Genomic DNA, 21,550 nt, shown 5'->3' on the forward strand with positions numbered 1-21,550 from the left:
AGTCATTGGTTTTCTTCTGAAGCCACTTGATTACTAATAAATGCAAGTATCAGAAAAGAGGGGAATCCAAAAATATCTAAGAGAGCTTTCTGTTACACAAACAGCATGGTGCATGTGAATTAGTAAATGTAATAATCCACTGCCTTGAGAGAGCTGGGCTTAAATCCTGGTCTACTCGCTGTATGTGTGGAGTGTGCATGCTCCCCAGTGTCACTGGACCTGAGCTGGGTGCTCCAGTTTCAGTAGATGGTGGCCCTGTGCCCTGTTATGAACTTGCATCTTATTAATTTGTTTTCTGTAGCAAAGCCTCCCTACAACCCTGCAGTAAGAGGGCTGAGTTTAAGCACACCTAACAGGCCATTTCCCATTCTCTATGAGTAATGATTTGTCTTCTGTTTTTTCAGCCGTCTTGAAGCCCCTAGAGATGCTCACACCAGATGGTACCTCAGATTTACAGTTAATTGAAAATCCTACTTCTTCGCAGAATGGTGAGGATGAGAATGCTCAACAGCAAGTCCACAAGGAGAGAGACTCCTGCACAGAATGTACTAGCAAAGCTGCCATCAGTCCGGTGGAGTACTGCTGTGGGCATCAGGAAGGGCTAAAGAACCAAGACTTTGCAACTGCCCCAAGTCCCTTGCACTACCAGTATGATGGCACACAGGACACAACAGACGATGAAGTGGACCCTGAGCCCTGTTTGAGCAGCACAGTCAAAAATAGGCTTATAGGCCTGCATGGCTCTGCAGGGATCTCATTCACTTCCAGTCTTGCTGCTCTGGCCGCAGCCCGTTCACATGACTTTTGCAACATGCAGGAGCAGACGTTTGGAGATGACGATGAAGAGGAAGTGGAGGAGGATGGTGATGGTAATAAGTAAGGTTATTAAGATATGTGAAAGTATGCAGAAAAATTGGGATATTTTCCAGGACATTCTCTTCGAAACTGCTTCAAGATATTTATTTTAATATTTTCTACACTATGTTATTTATTGAAACAGAAATGGTTTTGATGTTTTGCCTCTTTCATTTTTTTCACCTCCCTCACACTTTTATTTTTATAAAAAGAAAATATACTTGGAAGTGTTCACATGAGATACAGTCACTGGAAGACCCATCCTTCATCCTTTTTATTTGTTTTCTTCCCTTCCGGAAGCATTCAGAGGCTTTCTGCTCAAATGTTGACCAGGCACCAGGAAAGGTAATGTGAAAACTTTTCAGTGCTTCTCTCTTACACGCACATGGTGGTTCAGTGTAGTTGGAGGTGCTGCCCTGACCTGCCTGGGCAGCATTTGTCATATTCTAGTTCAGTCTTCTGTTGATTTGATTTCCTTGACATATTAATGGCATTTGACAGGTACAGGTTAGAAATTTATTGCATTTCTGTGAGCTGATGATGGCAGATGCAGTTTTGTAAGTGCTGCACTCTAAAGTCTAAACGGTGTCTGTGTGAAGCTAATCCTGTGTGTCTTGCCAAGACAGAATGGAAGAGGTGAATATTGTTGAGCTAAACCAGTAAAGCAGGTGTCACACTCTATAAAGTGTCACATAAGGAGAAGCAACGCATCTGCAGAGCATGAAAATAAGAGGCACTCGTAGCTGGATTGTCTGGTCGTCCTTCATCACATTATGGGTACCAAATGACAGTCTACACAATCTGTCAAGAACTGTACTCAAGGTTAACAGATTGATTTTTAGATATATTCATGTCTTCTGCATGTGTCAGGTGTGAGATGCTCCATCAAAGAATATTATTTTCACTTCCATGTGTTTCATTTATCCACTATGATAATTACTTCTGCATCTCTTCAGCAAAGTCCACAATGTGCATGATTTCTGTTGGATATTCTTCTTCAGATAAAATCAATTTTGAGTCTAAACGCTGCTCTGGATTTTGTATAGTAGTTTTTACTCATTTTGTTTACAACAGAGCAATCTTCATACCACCATTTACCTCCGAAGGCATAGGAATGTCATTGATCTTAGCAAAGGATCATTCGCCACCTGTACACGTGTTTGGCCGAAGCCTGCATGTCGTAAACTTTGTGAGCCAACCTCTGGAACCAGACGGCTGCAGTACTGTTACATTAGTGCATTTAATACACAGAGTACCCATTGATTATTGTAGTTTTGTTCTACAGCCATTTTTTAGTACTTATTAATAAATTTCTTTTGTGCAATTTTTCTTTATCCCCAAAACATCATGTAAAGTATTAAAATACATTGTTATGCCAACAATAATACATATAAGCAAAGGGAGACAAGACTGATTTTTCTCTAGAATTAAACCAAATTAAATGTCTGTCATTTAAAAGTCTTATTCTTTCTTGTCACACAGCATCTTGTTCTGATGGCTTTGATGGGACATTCAGCCCGGTCACTCCACACCATTGGCTTTGCACTCCCATGATTTTTCATTCTTGTTGCTTTAACTGTATTTTAGAAGGTTTGGTTTTGTTTAGCCAATCAACACTGTCTTTACCTCTGTGAATTTAGATCATGTCCATCATACAGCTTTTATAGTTTGCATAAATAAATTCCATCAATCGATTTTCTGATCTAATTTCTGACTTTAATTGTAAACTGACACTTGTGTTTGCCTTTTATAACTATTGATGTTTTAGACAATGCCTGTATGTAGCCTGTGTGGAGTTTGTGTACTTTCCTTGTGTCGTGGTAGGATTGTCTCAGGGCTTATTTCTATTTCAAAGGCCATTTTAGAATAAATGGCCCAGATTGTGTGTGTGTGTGTGTTTATACGTGAGCGCTGTGATGGGACTTTCCAGTGCACAAGTGACCCCAAATTGGATTAAGCATGTTTGAAATCAGTACCAGCATTTACTAGTATGATGTTGGGGAGTTTTGTAAATGGGTCTGCACTTTCTTTTCTTTTCAAGATCTCTGCTTAAAGAAATGCTCCACCCAAAAATATTTTTTATATTACACCATGTAGTTTGTAGAGTTTTCATTGAGAATGGAGAGAAAGGAGTTATCGCATTTCAGAAGTCCATAGTGACGGTGCAAGCATCAAAGCAGAATTGAACGATAAAAATCAGTGTCCTACACTCTTTGTCAGCAAAACAGCGGTCACCCTGTAGGAGAGAAGCTAAGCTGAACTAAAATCTTTAATGAAAAGGTGTGTTTTCAAAAGTTGCCTAAATACAAGTAAAGTGGGTGCAGTACGACAAGATAAAGGAAGATCACTCCACAGCTTTGGAGCAAGAATAGACAATCATTGGCCAGTCTTGCAAGGCAGAGGCAGAATGAGAAGTTCATGAAGGGACAAAAGGAGAGACCAAGGAGTGGACATATTGAGGAGGAAAACTGATCAGGGAACTGTAGGCCAAGACTAGAGTTTTGAACTGAATCCTTGCAGCAACAGGAAGTCAGTGGAGAGACAGAAACAGAAGAGTAATGAGAGTTAAGTGAGGAACGGAAACCACCAGTTGAGCAGTTGCATTCCTGTGGAGCTGGAGAGGTCTGACAGCAGTTGAAGGAAGTCCCACTGAGAGTGAACAAGCAGTTGCATGGCATAGTTAGTGAGAAAGGGCCAAATCCTCTGGATATTATGCTCAAAACATGTAAAATATTAAATGGTAACCACTGGAAAAATCATTGCACATCAAACAAGAAACTAATTTACATAATACCGTGCCTTTGAATTCAAGATAGGACTCAACCAATGAATAAGGTGGAGAGGTGGATAACATAAAAATGCATGTTTTGGGGTGGAATATTCCTTTAAATATGAGAGCTCAGGCCCTTTTTATGGAGTAATTTGCCAAAAAAACAGACTGTTTAAAGGATAAACAGTGTTTATGTAACTGTAGTTATCTATTTTTTTTATGAATGTTTTTTCAATTACTTGGTCATCAAGTGCCTGAATAGTAGTGCTGTGAGTGAGAGGCCGAAACCAAACCGTCATGAGACCCTTTGTTATATGTGTGATGGGTTTTAATAAAATCTGTATGATTGACAGAATACAAAGTAATACTAAAAGGGGGGGGTCATTTGTCATCTTTCTGGGGGCTTCAGGGCTGCCTGGCGAGTTCTCATATCACAAGATGAAGACGAAGTGGTGGCACTGTGGCTAAGGATCTGTGCTGCTAACCTCCTTACCTTTAGATCAGTGTTTCCCAACCTCTGTCCTGGGGACCCCCCGTGGCTGCAAGTTTTTGTTCCAACCAGATTCCCAATCAGTGACAACACCTGATAGCACTGATCTCATTTAATTACCTGGTATTATTTTTGTTCTATTCTACATTCAGAAAAGCACAGCAGCATGATTTTTACATTTATAAGACATTTAGAAATATTTCTGCTTTTGCTATAGATTTAAATGCTTAATTCTCTTTTGTTGATTTCATTATATTTTGCCCTTTCTCTGTGCAGTTTTTCCCCCTTCGTTGTATCTTAATAATGACAATTTAAAACGAGCAGATCAAACAACACTGACTAATCAAAGGTTGCAAGTACTTTAGAGTCGGACCCACTAATTAGTAAATAATGGATTAATTAAACAATTAGATGACCTAGAAAAGTAGAATGAAAATACTGTTAAAAAGAAAAACAATACATTATTTCTATATAACTGCTTGGTACATTTTAATATTTTTTTTTTATTTTTTTTTTTAGCAAACTTAGTTTTCTAATTTCTGTATTGTTCCCTAAACACAGAACTTGGGAAATATCAGTTCACTTAATTAGCCCAGGAGGTTCAATTAAAAACAGAAGCTGGTTGGAACAAAAACCTGCAGCCACAGGGGTTCCCCAGGACCGAGTTTGGGAAACACTGCTTTAGACCAAAGGTACTGACACATCTCACGTAACACCCAATATTTACTCGGGCTGTAAAAGTGCCAACAGCATTAGTGCTGAGCGTTACTTGGGCAGCTGTGTAGACACATCTTCTCCTAGCCTCATAATCGTGGCTCTCATCAGCAGTGATGACGAAGTGAATCTGTCTTCAGGCAGTGAAACTGAAACGGTCAGTAAAACCAAAAGTAATTCTGGGAATCGGAAAGTGATGCTGTTCATATTATTATTATTCATTGTTAGTATTATTTGTATCATTATTGTACTTTCTACACTTCTGACTTTGTACTTTTAGTGTTTTGCATGTCTTACAGTAGAAAGCCAAAGCTTTTTAAGACAAAATATGCAAAACTTTTTACATGTTTTGTTTTTTTGTGTTTTTTTTTTTTTTTTTTGAGAAAAATTGCAAAGCTAAGGAGATTAACATGAACAATCCTCCAGGGGTGGTTTACAAAGGCTGACCCCCAAAGGTCATGCAAAAAGACAATTTCCCCTCAGGGATTAAGAAAGTATATCGAATAAAAATGAAATCAGAATTGCACAGAGTGACATTAAGTGGGATGGCTATTGGTCTCCTGAAGACAAATTCACTCTGAAATCCTTAATTTGGCATTTTTCAATTTAAATTGAAACATCAGTAAATGACACGTATTCTGCTAAAAGATGTGTGTAACTATTCCAGTGTCCTGTCAATTTATTTTAAAGAATTGGTTGATTATTTATTTAAACTCTGGTGGGCTATCTGTTCCTCATAAGCTAGAGCTTTTCCCGAGCTTTAATTTCTCCATTTCTGAGTTTCAGGGCAAGACACTCACAGTAAAGAAGCTTTGTAGTGCTGGGGGTGTTGGGTTGTTAGGGAGCTTATTTTGAGAATTTGTCTAACAAACCTTTGAAGTTGTAGACAAGTTGGAACAAGTGAATCTCTAACACAAGGTAGTTTTGTGACCCAAAAAAAACCCTCTATATTCAGAATGACGTGCACAGGAATATGCAGAAGTAACTGTGTACGGCCACAAAATTACAACTGATTACATTTTTAGAAGTGTTGTCATGTGGTTAAAAATGAGTGTGTCATACCCATCAGTGTTACGTCTCATCTCATCACACGACACGCGTCTCTGTAAGTGCATAGACTTCAGTGTGCAGTGGTGTACAAAGGTTTAGGCACTCCTGCTCAAATGAAGGCTTTCACTGAATGTCCAAGTGAAAAGAAACCGCCAGCCTCAACAGGGTACAAATGCAATTATGACACATTCCAGCATATTTAAATGCTTAATACCCATTTATTTGGTGAATGTAAGAGTGCAAAAAAATATGAATGTAGCACATGCAAAAGTGTGCTAAGCTCTCACTTGAACATTCGGTGAAACATTGTAATTTGAGCAGGGGTGCCCATACGTATGCACAGTAACCTCTTTTTTTTTTTTCCCCCTTGAACACCTACATTGTGCACTTCTTGAGTTTAGTGTAGTCAGCAGGATTGGCTTGGCCCAGCTGTAGAGTACCACACATGAATACAATTGTCCTCACAATGCTATCAATCAAAGAGAGAGTTTCAACTGCATTGTTGGATTTGAATCATTAGTTCTGTTTTTTTTTTTGTTGTTGTTGTTGTGGCAAGTGTACATCATCTCTACTCATTGTGCATTATCTTAGTTTTGTCCAGATAAATAAACAATGTTTTTCCAATATACTCTGTCACCAAAGGGTATCTCATTATGTTGGCCAGTACTCAGTTCCTCTGTGTTTTTCCATACATACTATCAGTGCCATCAGTCAGCTGGTACTTACAATATACAGCAATGGCACTTCTTACAATTTCTCACCATTATAACAGCACACTTGGTGAATGGCTGGTATCCCCTGGGAATTGTAGCAAGTGTGGGGGGGTGAGGAGGTGTTCTCCAGCCAAAAACCCTGGTCTTCAAAAATTAAAATCCATAAAAAAATGGGAGACTGTATATCTACAAGGGAGGAAGCTACTCTGCTCAGGGTCTGCAAGCATAACATGTATCAATCTATCATCCGTTAGCCTTGAGCGCCGTCACGTATTTTTTCCTCACTTCAACCATTGCTGCTGTCTACTTAACTCTTCTACATCTTAACCGCAGCAGATGCCCTGTGTGCATACCCCTATGCTGCAAAGAAGAGATGAAGGTAAGAAGTCTGAAGCAGGGAGGGGCTTCTTCAGGCAGAGTCTTCGTAATCTGGATCTGGAGACTTGTATTTGCAGCAGAAACCTTGACAGCTTTTAAAAAGTACCTGGATACTGGGACATTGTAGCTAACTAAATGAGCTTGATGGTGGTCAGTAGTCTCACCTCATTTGTCACGCTTGTTATGTTCTCTTTATGTTCTAAGCAAGCCTTGCGTAAAACAGTGACAGCATTCAAGATGCTTGAGTTTTTAAATTTAGTTATAGTAATGTCACGTGTACAAAGTATAGTGAAATTCATATGGCCAACACATAGCATGTCACTGCTCTCTTGCTCCATAACACATGAGAGTGTAGTGAAATACAGGATTCCACTGTAAAGAGAAAATACAAATCAGCTTACCTGATGTACTCCATTTTTCTGTTTATGTGCTCTTAATAGTTGTGGAAAAGTATTGCCATGTGTATATGTTTACATTTTGGGGGAAAATACTATCTCTGATGTTTCTTGTCTGTATCAATTATAAGCTTTAATAGGATAAAATGATCATGTTCCTAAGTTGGATGGATTCCACTCAATATTTTATACAGTGTGTTTTTTCACTGTGGGGGTTATCATAAAGCACACTTTTATAAACATAACTATCATATAAACCCACTCTGCATTTGTGTATAGCAATAAATGCTGATTTTCTTATTCACAACTTCATTTTCAAACTGATTTCCCCACTGTGGGGTGACGTGGAAACGTGCTGAGCTGGACAGACTGCACAATCTTAACATTCACAATTTTTTCCAGCTCCCCCTGAGAAATTTGAAATGCTGCCAGGCCACTCAAAAGATCTAATCCCTTTTAATGTTTTCTCTGTATCTTCCCAAAGAGCCATGCCTGGTGCACCCATCTTGAGAGGCACTTGAGGGCATCCTAACCAAGAGAGACCACCTTTAACCGGTTCCTCTGTGTTTAGTAAAGCTTTAGGCCTCTGAAGTCCACCAACCATCTCCCCCACACCCCCCTCTACTAAACCTCTGTTTTGCTGTGTTCCTCTATCACTCACTGCAAACAATCCCAGCAACCCTGTACAGGAGCCTCATTTTGGTCACTTTCCAATCACTACCAAGTGCTCGTAGACCATAGCTGAAGGCCAGGATGTAGATTGACCAGTACATTACAATCGTCCTCCAGGGACTTGTCTCTCATGCCCTTTACATTCTTATACTGTATGTGTTCTGTTTTTAAAATGACTGGTAGTTAGCACTGATCCATCTATCTGACCTTTCCATCTATAAAACTGTCAAATGTGCCTGTTTTTATTTTAAGACTAGAAACAGTCTTGTTGAAGAGAAAAGGAATCCTACATGTAGGCAGAAGATATTTTGCTGGGAAAAATCATCATGTATAAAACCATAGTTCACTCTTAAACAAAGTTTCCAAGAACTAGAAAAGCTACCTTCTAACTTGTCACCCATTACTTTTGGACTAAATAACATCTTTGGTAAAAAAAAAACTCTATGGAATAATTGATTGTTATTTTTATGTGTTTAGAAGTCCCTTCTTCATCTGAACGGAGGACAAGGGGGGAGGATGGTTGTTTATCCTGTCACATAACAGGTGGCTCCTCTTTGACATGTTGAGTGCTGCACTATCTTGAACAGATGCAGTCCTGTAAGACAAAACAGAGCAAGCCAAGAGGTCAGGCAACTGCTAGTCAGCATCAGTGCCCTCCTTCATTGTAGATCCTGATAAAAGGATATGAATATGCACATGACTCTGAGACAGGCCCAACCTCACACACTGAATGTTTTGAGACCGATTTTTTTTTTTTTTTTTTAAGCAGTGCCACTGTTCTGATGCGTGTGGATTGAGCAGCAGTGCTGAATTAAATGCCTTCCGAATGGAAAGCATGTACTGTGATGGTTCAGTTGCAGACATGGGCAGGATGTCCTAGCCAATTTGTTTAAAAGAGCCACCATTTAATGTGGTGAAATCAATCAGACACAACATTTTATACAGGAATTTGTTACGTTGAATATCTGATTTATCCACAAAGCACACAACATTAACACAGAATATCTGATTAATGTGCTTTTTTTGCCTTGCACTATTGTTTCTATGAGCTGAAGCAAGCTTTAGGCATATTGTCCTATCCCAAGGATATCCTGCACTGTAAGGAAAAGTGTGATTTTATAACACCAACAAATATGAAGCTCTTAAGTATAAACACTTTTTAAAATGCTCCTTCCTTATTGAGTATTACATTGGAGTTATTTTCAGAATTGTTTTTATTTGTATAATCCATTGAAATATTAGTGGAGATTTGTGAAATTCTGAATTGGTTATCGGCTTATAAATGAACCAAGGCCTTCTGCTCATTTTCCCCTTAAAAAGTCAACAGCTAAAATCTTGTGTAATACTACAATAATTTTCTTTTTTTCTCTATTAACTGTATTTTAAGCACAAGCCACTCAGACTGTTGACTTTTGGGTGCTTCCATTGTGACTCTCTTCCTCAAAATTTCAGCCATCAAGTTGGCACAAATGTGTCACTAGTCATGGTATTGCTCAAGTCACACAGATTTCAGCTGTACCAGTCCATTCCTGCCTATCATTGTTCCCCGTAAGCAAAACTAAAATTTGAGTCACAAAATAGAGGTTTTACAGCTGCAGACTAGAAGAATTTCACAACAGTAGTTATTAAGAAATTTTAAGCTGCTGTTTTTTTTTTGAGCATCTTAACTGTCTGTTATTTCTATACTACCATTCTACATCAAACTCTAGTTTAAGGTACTTTCTAAGCACCCATAACAGTTCAACTGTTAACATATATATATATATATATATATTTTTTTTTTTTTTTTTTTTTTTTTTTTTTTTTTAATTAACTGTAGGCAGGTTAACTGACATGGTCAAGTTCACACAGATGAACTAAATCCACTTACTCTGAAGTTTGGAGCCCTCGGCTCCTCAGCCTCTATGCCATACTGGCTACATCTGGGTGTGCCAGCCCGCAGCTTTTGTTAACCTGTATTTTAACTAAACTGACTTGCATCTATCTTCTTCTTCTTCCTCTTCATATTTTCCTTCCTCTATGTGGGGTCAATGTGTTTGATCAACCTTCTCCAAACAGCTTGGTCCTGCACCTCCTCGCCAGTCAAGCTCTTTTCCTTCAGATCTTCTTTTACTTTATCCATCTTCCTCCGGTTTGGCCTCCCTTGCTTTCCCTTCCCCTGTACTTCCATTCCCATCATACTTTTGCCTGCGTATTCTTTGTCTCTCCTCAGCACATGTCCAGACCACTTCTATCCTCTCTCCTGTACCTTCTTAGATATCTGTCCTACTTTTATTATTTTTTTGTAACTCTACGTCTCCATCTCAACTTTCTTATTTCTGCCACATCTAACCTCTTCTCCTGCACTCCCTTTACTGCCCATGTCTCGGCTCCAAAAGTCATTGCTGGTTTTACCACTGCCTTAAGAACCTTACCTTCACCTTAATCTTTCAATCACACAATACTCCTGGCACCTTCTTCTAGTCATTTCAGCCAGACTGCACTCTATGACTTATCTCTGCATCAAGTTTTCCATCTCAGGCTAGCACTGATCCTGCTCAGTATTTTTTTTTTTTTAATGTTTTGCATGTCACAAGTTGTGTCCTCCATACCTGTCTGTTTCTTGGACACAGCAATCGTGTTTGAGTGGCCAGTCCTTACACTTCCTAGATTCAATGCCTGGAGCTGACTCTGCTGGCATCAGCTTTTTCTCCGGGGGAATTTCTGAGTGAGGGCTGTGAAAAGAAGACAGAAGATACATTCTTGGATGAGAGACTAGATGAAATCCCTCACATTTGCACTATGCCTCTGCTTCACATGGCCTTGTTAGGTAGGTCTCTCTATTGCTGTATTCCATTCACCACTTTCTGTTTTGAATTTTTTGTACAATATAAGTCTTACAGCAGTCTGGCATTTTATTGCCTGAGGATGAAGAAAACCAAAGTTCAAAATCTGCCTCCTCTCCAGTATCTCTGTTATAACCTACACTGAAATGTATATGGAAATGCTATTAAAATAAAAATAAAAAACACTTGCAACTTTATGCTACTCACTTCTTCCATAAGTACACTTTAAAAAGGGCTCAAGCTAAGAAAGTTACTTTTAAAAAAGTGCACGATTAGTAGAAGGCCCATTCGAAAATTTTAAGTGAGAATGTGTGCAAATTTGTTGTCAATGTAATGATTTGTAAAATGGGGTGGTAACACATCTCAAGTAGAAGTAACACTCATCTCTACAGAGACTGCTGCTGGGTAAGTAAATGACTCGTTCATTCATTGATTGTCATTTTTGGCCATCTGCATTGACAGTGGACATTATCCATCCATGCAGTAGGACTTAAGGGACCTTCAAACATCGACATGATGTAATTTTAGAGAAATTATGTGGGTAAGATTGGGGAGTTTCTTTTGGGCTGAATAGCCTGTTCCTGCCAAATTGTTCTAATATACTGCACCTTCTTAACTCAGTGTCATGGGATGTTGCAGCCTATTCTGATAGCTTTACGTACAAGCAGCAGCCAGCCATGGAGCAGGCAGCAGTTCATTGGAGGGTTTGGGTTGGGGAACAGGCTGGTAGTCCTATGGAGCAAGGTGGATGTGGTGTTTCTTCAAATCCACAGTTTCACACTGAAGCCTTTGCAAATGTGAGTGCAGTGTGAGGTAAAAGGAGTTGACTGAGAGCTCTCCCCTTTGCTTTTCTCTAATTTACAACCACAAATACTGTACTGATGTGTATTTGAGTTATATCCCCAGTTATGAAGCACATGTTAAATTTATTATCTTAAGATTCTCCATGTAACACTGAATATAGTAGTGCTTCATCTCAGGAGTCAACATTCTGGGCACTTAACATACACAGACCTTGTCCATGTTTAAATCATTTATGGAAAAATCGATTCAGCCTACCCATAACTAATTCCTTATGTGTCTGGGTGGTCTGTGCTGACAGCCTCTTCTTCCATTGTCAATACAGAAGAGCCAACTAGACCTCATGTTATCTCTGAGAGGCATCCTGCTATGACAGAATTCTAAAGCCCTCTCTTGACTGTGGCATTCAAAACGGGCTGGTCCTGGTACACACTGACTAGGAGACAAGGAAACCTTGTAGGTGTATTTTTAATGAGTGTTAAAAATTACTTGTGTTTACAGGGTTTGGTATTTATATTGAATTGATTCATAAACAACACTATAAACCACTGCCATGGTGTGTAAAATGAATGATACATAGCATTTAAGTTGAAAAATATTTTGTCTGTCTTTATTTGCAATGTTAAAAAGTCAGGGTGCTTCTCAAACCAGTTTTCTGTCCCCAGAGTTTCAATGATAAGGAAAGCACCATCTGGGCCAGTTTTATGGTTTATTTGTTTCCTTTCTTTCTTGTTTGTTTGTTTGGAAGGACAGAAAATGCAAGACTGAGACAGGCAGGCTACTTGACCCCATTCAGACGATGGGCCAGCGCAGAAGAAAAATCAAGTACAACTGCAAGTTATTGTGCCACCTGAAACTATACATCTAGCATTATCAGGTTGCATTGGTTTGTAATCAACACTCATTATGTTCTTGTTCCTTATAATTTAGAACATATTATCCATGCTAGTCTACATAACAATAAGCGTAACATTACACACACAATAAAGAGTATAAAGGGGAGAGTAGGGTCACCTAGGATTCTATCAAGACAAAACAATCACAAATGCTGAAACTTGTATTTCACACATTTTAGTACAAAAAGCTACGCTGTAGCTTCTTACACAATCAGCATCGCAGAATACATCTTTAAGATTCATGGTCAGAATATTTTCATTATCCTATGTATAGTGTGTAATCAGTAATATTTATCTTTCAGTTCTCTCACTTACAGTTGCACCTAAAGATGCTGACAATAAAAGATGTTTGACATTTGCATCCATGATTGCCCAAGTAAATATTCCTGATGTACTGGAAGCTGCAAGTGCCACTAAAAATAAAATAGATTCAAGAAAAATTTGACCCAAGTATCTACATGATAATTGTTTGCAACGGAGGCATTATTATATATTGCCCATGATATGTTAATTGCTATGCTTAGATTATTGAAATTGCATTCATCTCGTGTTGTAATAACAGCACAAAGACCACACTCCAAAAACTCAGCAAGGGCAACACAATGTGAATTTCCCATTGGGATTAATAAAGTATCTATCTATCTATCTACAATGCAAAGACGAAAAACATAAAATGACTTATAAATGGGAATAGTGTAGCGGTTAGCACCACTGCCTGGGTTCAAATCACATTCCTGGTTTTCAGTGTGGCGCTGGAAAGTTCTCTGGTCTTTGCATGGCTGTTTCTCCCACATACCCAAAAACATGCCCATTATGTTAACTGAATATTTGAAATTGGTCTGGTGTTTGTGTGTGCGTGTGGGCTCTCCAGTGTATTGGTGTTAGTTCTCATCGTGTAGCAAATGCTGCCAGGTTAGGCTTCAGCTTCCTGCAACCCGAGTTGGATAAAGCGGGTTGTATAATGTTATGAGTATTTCACTTTGTCCTGGTTCTCACAGAGAAAGGCAAAAGTCTGGTAGCTACCATTTACAGAATATAACTATTAGCAAGCGGGTGCATCATTGCCATAAATACATTTAGGAAATCTGTGCCCGCTTTCTGTAGTTCAATAAATTTCCAAATACTTTAAGTCCATAATAATGCAAGTGAATAATATATTATGTTTAAGCAAAGACATGAGTGGCACCACAGAGATGGCAGGTTTGCAGTACCTTTCAGTCACTAAGCCAAATGTATTCATCAAAATATTTTTTCAGTATGTTTTTAAGCCATGCACACAAATAAATAAAAATGCTAACAAATAACAAGTCATTTTTCAATAAATGGACAAACTCTGAGTAAAGACCACTAATACCGAATATCCACACGTACATTTTACAAAGCTTAAAGAATCATGGCACACTTTCTGGACAAGGCTCATTGTATCATCTACATCTTGAGGCAATAAAAAGACACACACATTATTCAGATTCATTGTATTGCTAACAGACAATTATCCATTCTATTCAGACATTTGCAAGCCATGTTGTGTAATATAGGCAGCTCCTTGCTGAAGGAATCATTATGCACTCATTTGAAAGGCAAACCTGTTGCTATCATGGATGTGTTTTCATCTTCCTCTTGCATGTCAAAACTATTTAAATGTCAGCAGCATCTGTCTCCATTTAATGCCCAAGGGCAATTCTGCAACAGTTGTGATTTAAGAGCAAGAATGATTGCATGCTGACTCCATGCCCTGTCTGTTGGGGGTGACACTCCCTGCCAGCAGGGGTCAACAGGTCAGCTTTTCTAATGCACCCAAGTGAAATACAAAAGGCCATTGTGAAGGCTCATTTTAGTGCAGGCATTCAAAGTAAGGAGAAATCCCCAGCCATCTGCTAATTTATCAGGCTAGCTGAGCTTTTGAAACTACAAGCATTGTTGTGTTCATGGAGAGTGTTCTCCTAAACAGTAATAAAGTTCTTTTTATTTTTCAATGGCTTTAACCTACCTGAATCTAAAATCACTGGGCAGACGAAAGCCCATCCGATAGTCTCCACGGGATTTGGCGATCTGCTTCTGGAGGTCTTTAATAGAGTTGCTGTAGCCATTGAATATGTAGTCAGCAAACAGAAGCTTTCCACAAATATACATCTGTCAAGGCAAAGAGAGGCACAGGAGATGACCCATTTAGCATGTCCACTGTCACAGGCAGTACATCTAAACAGAAATAATATTAGTCACATCAGTTTAATGATAGGAATCATGTGTTCCTTTGAATGTTTTCTGCATGTAAACCACAAACCAGTTAAGGGTCAAGGTTTTTATTTAGTCAATTTTACACAAGAAAACATGAAATTTGCCTTCTCAGTCTCACTTTTTTTTCTCCAAGTCAAATTGATGAAGTTGATAGATGCTCATTAGCTCTAAATAACTGGTCAGGGGGTCAATCTGTATTAATCAATGGGTCAATTAGGTCAGTCATTTTATAACAGTTTTAATATTAATTCAATGGTTTGATTTATCTCTCTATTATAATAAAAAAAATCTTGGAATGAGACGTGACTTTTTGAAGAGACTTTTTGGAATGAAGTCCCGCGAGACGGAGACTTTTAGCATGAGAGTCTTTCAAGTCACGACATACTTACAACCTTTGGAAACAAGTCCCACGAGACAGTGACTTACAACCATTTTCAAACAGGACCACGGTCATCTAACCTCTCAGTCGTGCGAATGCTTTTGGCAGACACGCTTCATGCGCTCTCAGCTCTTATAAATTTTATCAGAACAATAATTTTAATCGTTTTAGATGACACGTCAATGACTAAGTGAAGAAGAAAGAGAAGCATGTCGAAAAGAGACCCAAAAGCATTGGAGAGAAAAGAATGCAGAAAAGAACAATAATAACCTATGTGCAAATTCTGAAAATAAGGAAAGTAATAATCAGCCCGGACCAAGAGGAACTGAAAATCTCGCAGGTCCAATTGAGGTCAGAAATAAAAGACAAAGAGTAAAAAACAAAGTAGAGCTTCATAAAGACGTTCAAAAACGTTGGCACGATACACATGCAGAGCAGGTTAGAGATTATGAAAGCAGTGGAATTCGAAAGTATCAGAAAAAAGATAGTAAAGATCGCATTAGCGCTAACAAACGGAAATTGTTACTCGGTGAAATAAGGGAAAGTAATAATCATCCCAGACCAGGTGGAATTGAAAACCTAGCAGGTCCAAGCGAGGTCAGAAATAAAAGACAAAGAGTAGAAGACAAAGTAGAACGTCGTAAAGAGGTTCAAAAAATTTTTGGCGAAACACACGTAGAGCAAGTTACAGATTATGAAAGTAGTAAAATTCGAAAGTATCAAAAAAATGATAGTAAAGATCGCATTAGCGGTAAGAAATGGAAATTATTACTCTGTGAAATAACGGAACAGCGAATAGAGATCTAATATATGGACATAGGTGATATGTCCGAAGTATGTAGATATTGTAAGGCTTTAAACTTTAAGTCAGGGACTTGTAGATCGTCTAATTCGTGTTGCCATCAGGAAAAAGTAGTGTTTCTTCCCAATGATGATGCGTATCCGCGAGAATTCAAAGATTTGTTGATTGGTGAAAATGAAATCCACATATGCGAGTGGCAGAAACGTGAAGTTGGGGGGGGAGTTATGAGCGAAGCGAGCAGGGAGCAAAGCCCCCTAGTACATTCAAAAGATAAATTACTGAATCAGACTTCGGAGGTTGAACATACAGCCATCCAATCAGTACTGGATCCATACTCTGTACAACAACAACATTTATTTATGTAGAATGTTTTCATAAAAATTATGTAGCTCAAAGTGCTTTACAAGATGAAGAAAGAAAAATATAAAAATAAGATTAGGTAATACTAAGTAAGGTCCAATGGGCAAGAGGACAGAAAAAACAAAAAAAATTCCAGAGGGCTGGAGAAAAAAAAACAATCTGCAGGGGTTCCAAGGCCACGAGACCACCGAGCCTCCACTGGGCATTCTACTTAATAGCAATGATCTAAACCAGTCCTCATGGTTTACAGACTTCACATGAAAGAATTAGATAATGATGGTCATGTGGACATCTGGCCTTCAATCCATCAATGTAGAGGCTGCGTGGTGCCTTTCATCAGGTGATGGTGGCACAGATTGCCAACACAGAAAACCGGAAAAAGAATAACAAATGTAAATGTTAAAGGTAAATGTTGAAAAGAACCAGAGCCAGGACACAGCCTTGCTTGACACCAACAATGATTTTGAAGGGAACAGATGGCCCACATTCAAATTCCATGGCCTGAAATGAAATGAAGTGGCCTGTTCAGTGTGCCCTTGTCCCCATGTTTGTGTGCAGTGCTCAGGTATTCCAATCTCATCCCAAAGACCTTCATGCTAGGTTTTTGTAGGTACTTGCATGACTGGCCCTTCAATGAACTGGTGTTTCTCCCAAGGTTGTTTCTACTTTGTCAAATACATGTCAGTGCCAACTTACTTTTACAGCCCCTTTCACAAAAAAGTGCTGTACAGCCTCATAAAATACCGTAACAATCTAAAAATACTACATAAAGACAAATAAAAATAAAGTAAATACATTCAAAATAATCACATACATTTTAGAAAAACAGATGGGTTTAAGCCTTAGAAAACAAATAGGTCTTGTTCTATGACTTAATGGCACTAACAGAAGATGTCCAAATAAACAGAGGTAGACTACTACAAAGTCATGGAGGCAGCTACTGAAAAGGCCTGGTTTTTCACTGATTTCAAAGGAGAATGGGGAAAACGGTCAAAAGTGACTTAAAGATCTTGAGGCTGATGCTGGACAAAGTAGCTCAATGAAGTAACAGCGACCCAGACCACACAGAGCCTCATAAACTAACAGCTAAATCCTAAACTGAACTCTATACCTCACAGGATGCCAATGGAGGGAGGCCAACATTGGTGATACACAGTTCCTCTTCTTAGTACCAGGGAGCATTCAAGCAGTGACATTCCACAGTAATTGTAGCTGAGATAGCACAGACTGATTAATACCAAAGTGCATTGCAATAATGTAATCGAAGGCATGAATAACTACCCCTGAGTCCCTCAAAGAGAGCTTGGGGATTACTGCTGAGTTGATAAATGCAGCTCCTGGCACCTGAATTTCTGACCCACAAATCTGAGCTATGAATCAAAGCCTAGATTCAAATTCTTAACTTTATCAGCATTACCAAATGCAGTCAGCTCACTTTTGTTTTCATTAAGCTGAAGGCCAAGCTGTGCCATCGTGGCATTGATCTTACTGAAAGAATCAGTCAAGGCCATGACAGTTATAAGACTTTGCCAATGATTTTCAGTCATCGACTTTATTCACATGATCTTAGCAAGTCGGGAGCAGTCTTGATGCTCTCACATAACCGCCAATCATATATTCTGACAAACCCAGCAACTAACTACAACTAGTCTATAATTCACTACAATAAAATCAAAGCCATATGATTTTTTCTTTAATCATAGGGGACAGGGTCTGTGTGCATTGGAACTAACAACTAATGAATGGTCATCTGGAAGTACAATGCATACAAGGGAGCAATGAGGAAAAAGGAACATGGGTTTTTTGGGCCTCACAAACATTAGAAAAGCTTGCAAAAAAAAAAAGGGAGCTGAGATGGGGGCAGAGATTGAGGCTGAAGCCACCATACTGTAAACCCTTTGCATGGGAACCAGCCCCGTCAGTCAGTATGATGCTTTGAAAATATAAAACTGTGCTATAAAGTCATTGTGCAGTCATGTAATTTGACGTATTCTGTGTTTTATAGTCAGGTAAACTGACATACTCAGATGATGACATCAGCAACTGTAGTCATCAAGTTTGGCATATACTGTACTCCAACTAGATGTTGTGTAATGTGATATCAGCTTTAGAGAATCAATTTGTTAAGACTCCTGAAGGTGAGAGATTTATAGATTTGAAACTGTGCTTCTTCAAGGTATTTGCTAGAGGGAAGCATATAGAGAGAAAAGAACATGGAACACAAAACAGGTCACTTGGGAACTCTATATGCCAGTGGAGCAGAAGAAGAAAGAGATATGATGGCGTTCCCCTTGATGCCAGCCATAAACTTTAGAATTTGCAACAAAATAGAATGATCAACTGTATTAGCAGCTGAGCTCAAGTCCAGAAGAGTTTTGAATATCAACTGTATTAATCAAAAATATTTTTTAACATCAACATAAAAATAAAGAACAAAAGAACTCAAAACAAACAAACAAAAACAAGCAATAAGCAAGTCTCAATTCACACCTCAGATTAAGATCACTGGGACCTTGGCTAGGAAGAACATTTTCAAAGTAGGTCTATAATTACTTAAAAACAAGGGGCAGGCTCCATCTCCCTGCATCCCTGAATTACATTAAGTAGGTTCAAGAATGTATATGCCTTATGAATATTTGCAGTGCTGGCACCCTTCCCAAAACTGGTTCTTGTTTTATGTATGATGCCACAATAGGCTTTGGCTCTCCACAACCCTGATCAGGATCAAACAGCTTCAGGAAATGCATGATTAAGTGGATGAATTTGTCTATATATGTACAGTATACGGAGTTTTGAGTCTAAAGGTGGGTGTGCCATATAATACTCATTGAACTGAATTGAAACACAAATTGTAATTTTCCAACACTTTTATTTTTGTAAAAGATTAAGCATGTGCATTAGTGCATGTGGAGGTCTCTAGCAATGCTTGTCCTATTTCAGATCTACAATCACTTTCTTTACAATTCGCCTGGTGAGGGCTGCTATACATTTAGAACTGCTTAGTAAGCGTTTCTCAGTTCTGATCCTAGAGGTACTCTGCTGCCTCAGCTTACACAATGACCAGTTCTGTAATCTGACAGGGAAACTGGTGTACCTGTCTAATTGATTGACTGTGTCTCAGGTCAGAGCAGGGTGCTTTACTCTTCAAAATGTGTGTGTGTGTTTGGGTTTGGAATGGATTACGTTTATTGGTCATACTGTGTCTATTTATTTATTTATTTATTTATCAATTTTTACATTTCATGATCACAAACACATAGATCTAGCACAGAAAGAGATGATTCTCTAAAGATCTGCTTATTTCAATCTTAACAGTGAGAATTCTTGTAATACATGAGCCAGTTATGTACAGGCAGAATCTATATGGAGAACAATTAACAGGCTTGTGCACAGCTAAAAAGCAAATCTTAAAATCACATGCTATATAGTGTATGTCAGACTACATAAATCAAGTGCCACTTATTAAGTAAAAAGTAAAATTGAAGGCTGCATTATAAAAGCATTGATTAACATATCATATATATATATAAATATGTGTGTGTTTGTGTGTGTGTGTATGCATATGTATATTTTTGTACACTTTGCATAATGCTTCTCTGTTTATGTACAGTATTAAAATGCATTTCATTTTCCGTATTATATTTGTACTTAGGGTATGGCCCATACATGTAGTACACTTAAGATGAAATCCCTAAACTGAATTAATAATGAAAATCTGAAGCCACATTGTTCACCCAGAAATAGCAGCTTTTAAATTTGAAGGCTGTGTCCAAGTCACAAGATAGAAGAGCAAGCCCAGTTTGTGAGGCCCACAATGCCTACGGCATTCCTTCTGCCTATTTAGCTGAGCTGTTCGAATAGCTGGACTCAATTAACAATCCTAAAGTGCCCATATTATTTTTTAAGGCAGTATGTACTGAATTAATGACCCTTTTTTGAATTGCCTCTGGTGACCCATTATCACAAAAAAAGATCACTAAAAATGGGCGGAAGATGTAAACCGTGAGAAAAGATTCCTTCAAGTCCACGTAAATGATAATTACACTAATCAAGCCGCATTTACAACTGAAATGAACAGCATCATCCAATCAGAAATGCATGTTCCCTGAATTAATTAAAGGATGCCCCACCTCCCCTCCACTGCATTAGGTGAGTAGTCATTTAAATGGAGAAGCACTGACGCCATGGTGCTTCAGTGGTTAGCTGTGCTGCCTCCAATCTCTAGGGACCTGGTTGTCCTGCCCAGCCTAGTCACTGGTTTCTGTATGCAGTTTGCCACAGTGGGATTCATTTCACTGCCTCTGCTGATACTGTAGAAATGTTGGCAATTCAGATACAGTAAACCTTTGGTAACTTTACTGTATCTGTAAAGCACCCTGGGATGGTATAACTGTTGAAAGGTGCATAAAATCACCAGTATGCCTGCTCCATATCTGTGCTGGTTATTCCACGGGGCTATACTCTCTTCCCAAATACCAGAGGTATGTATTTTGCATTTATTATAATGTCTAAACTGGCCCAGTACATGTAGCAAATTTCACTCTCATTTAGCAATACTTTCTACCTCATACTTGACAGGCCTAGAATAAGCTCAGGATGACCACAATCATGCAAGGGCTAAGAGAATGCATGGATCAGAGAACCTGTAACACCATTAGCAGCATGAAAGGGATGAACCATTTACTCTTCTTAATACTGAATTTTATAGATTAACAGGTAAGGCAATAAACATAAATGAGTAATTCACATAAAATGAAGACAGCTGACAGAAGAAAAATGAGCTTTGCCTCCAAGCTCCAATAACCTTTATTCAAAATGTAGCCCAAGCTCTGTATATGTGGAGTTTGCATGTTCTGACTGTGTCCATACAGTTTTCCCCATTTAGGATCGTTTTCCACTTTGCACCTAGTGCTGCCGGAATAGGTGCTGACTCCCATTGATTATGAACTGGATAAGCAGGTTGTAAGATGAATGTCAAGGAGACTTAGAGATAATTCATACAATCACAAGCAAGAAAAAAAAAAGGCATGTAATTAAATTATTATTTCTACTTTAACATAATGTACAAATTAAAATGACCAAAGAAGTCAAGGTAGCCCAGTGGTTAGTGTTGGTTTCTGTCAGCCCCAGACTCCTGGGTTCAAATCCTGGATACTGGCTTTGTAGGGGTTGCTCATTCTCCTTATGCATGCATTTAGTTACTTTTTTTTTA

The 21,550-nt window shown here is 38.6% G+C and overlaps 2 protein-coding genes across 5 annotated transcripts in view; one reads left to right on the forward strand and one right to left on the reverse strand.

The window, feature by feature from the left end:
* Window positions 1-6,505, forward strand: part of vezt (vezatin, adherens junctions transmembrane protein) — an 89,069-nt gene extending 82,564 nt beyond the window's left edge. For 3 of the 4 annotated variants that reach the window (XM_028813433.2, XM_028813443.2, XM_028813451.2), the window contains exon 12: window positions 405-6,505. In XM_028813433.2, the coding sequence (XP_028669266.1) occupies window positions 405-880 (476 nt within the window). In that variant the 3' untranslated portion in view covers window positions 881-6,505. The remainder of the gene's footprint in view (window positions 1-404) is intronic. The other variant, XM_028813468.2, reaches the window with a different exon arrangement.
* A 522-nt stretch (window positions 6,506-7,027) lies between these two features.
* Window positions 7,028-21,550, reverse strand: part of LOC114660646 (uncharacterized protein C3orf20-like) — a 70,256-nt gene continuing 55,733 nt past the window's right edge. Inside the window, exons 11-13 of the mRNA XM_028813481.2 lie at window positions 14,550-14,692; window positions 10,629-10,751; window positions 7,028-8,632 (exon numbers count right to left, since the gene is read on the reverse strand). Of these exons, the coding sequence (XP_028669314.2) occupies window positions 8,503-8,632; window positions 10,629-10,751; window positions 14,550-14,692 (396 nt within the window). The 3' untranslated portion in view covers window positions 7,028-8,502. The remainder of the gene's footprint in view (window positions 8,633-10,628; window positions 10,752-14,549; window positions 14,693-21,550) is intronic.

The sequence above is a fragment of the Erpetoichthys calabaricus genome, chromosome 1 (genome assembly GCF_900747795.2).
Source record: "Erpetoichthys calabaricus chromosome 1, fErpCal1.3, whole genome shotgun sequence".
Taxonomy (NCBI): domain Eukaryota; kingdom Metazoa; phylum Chordata; class Cladistia; order Polypteriformes; family Polypteridae; genus Erpetoichthys; species Erpetoichthys calabaricus.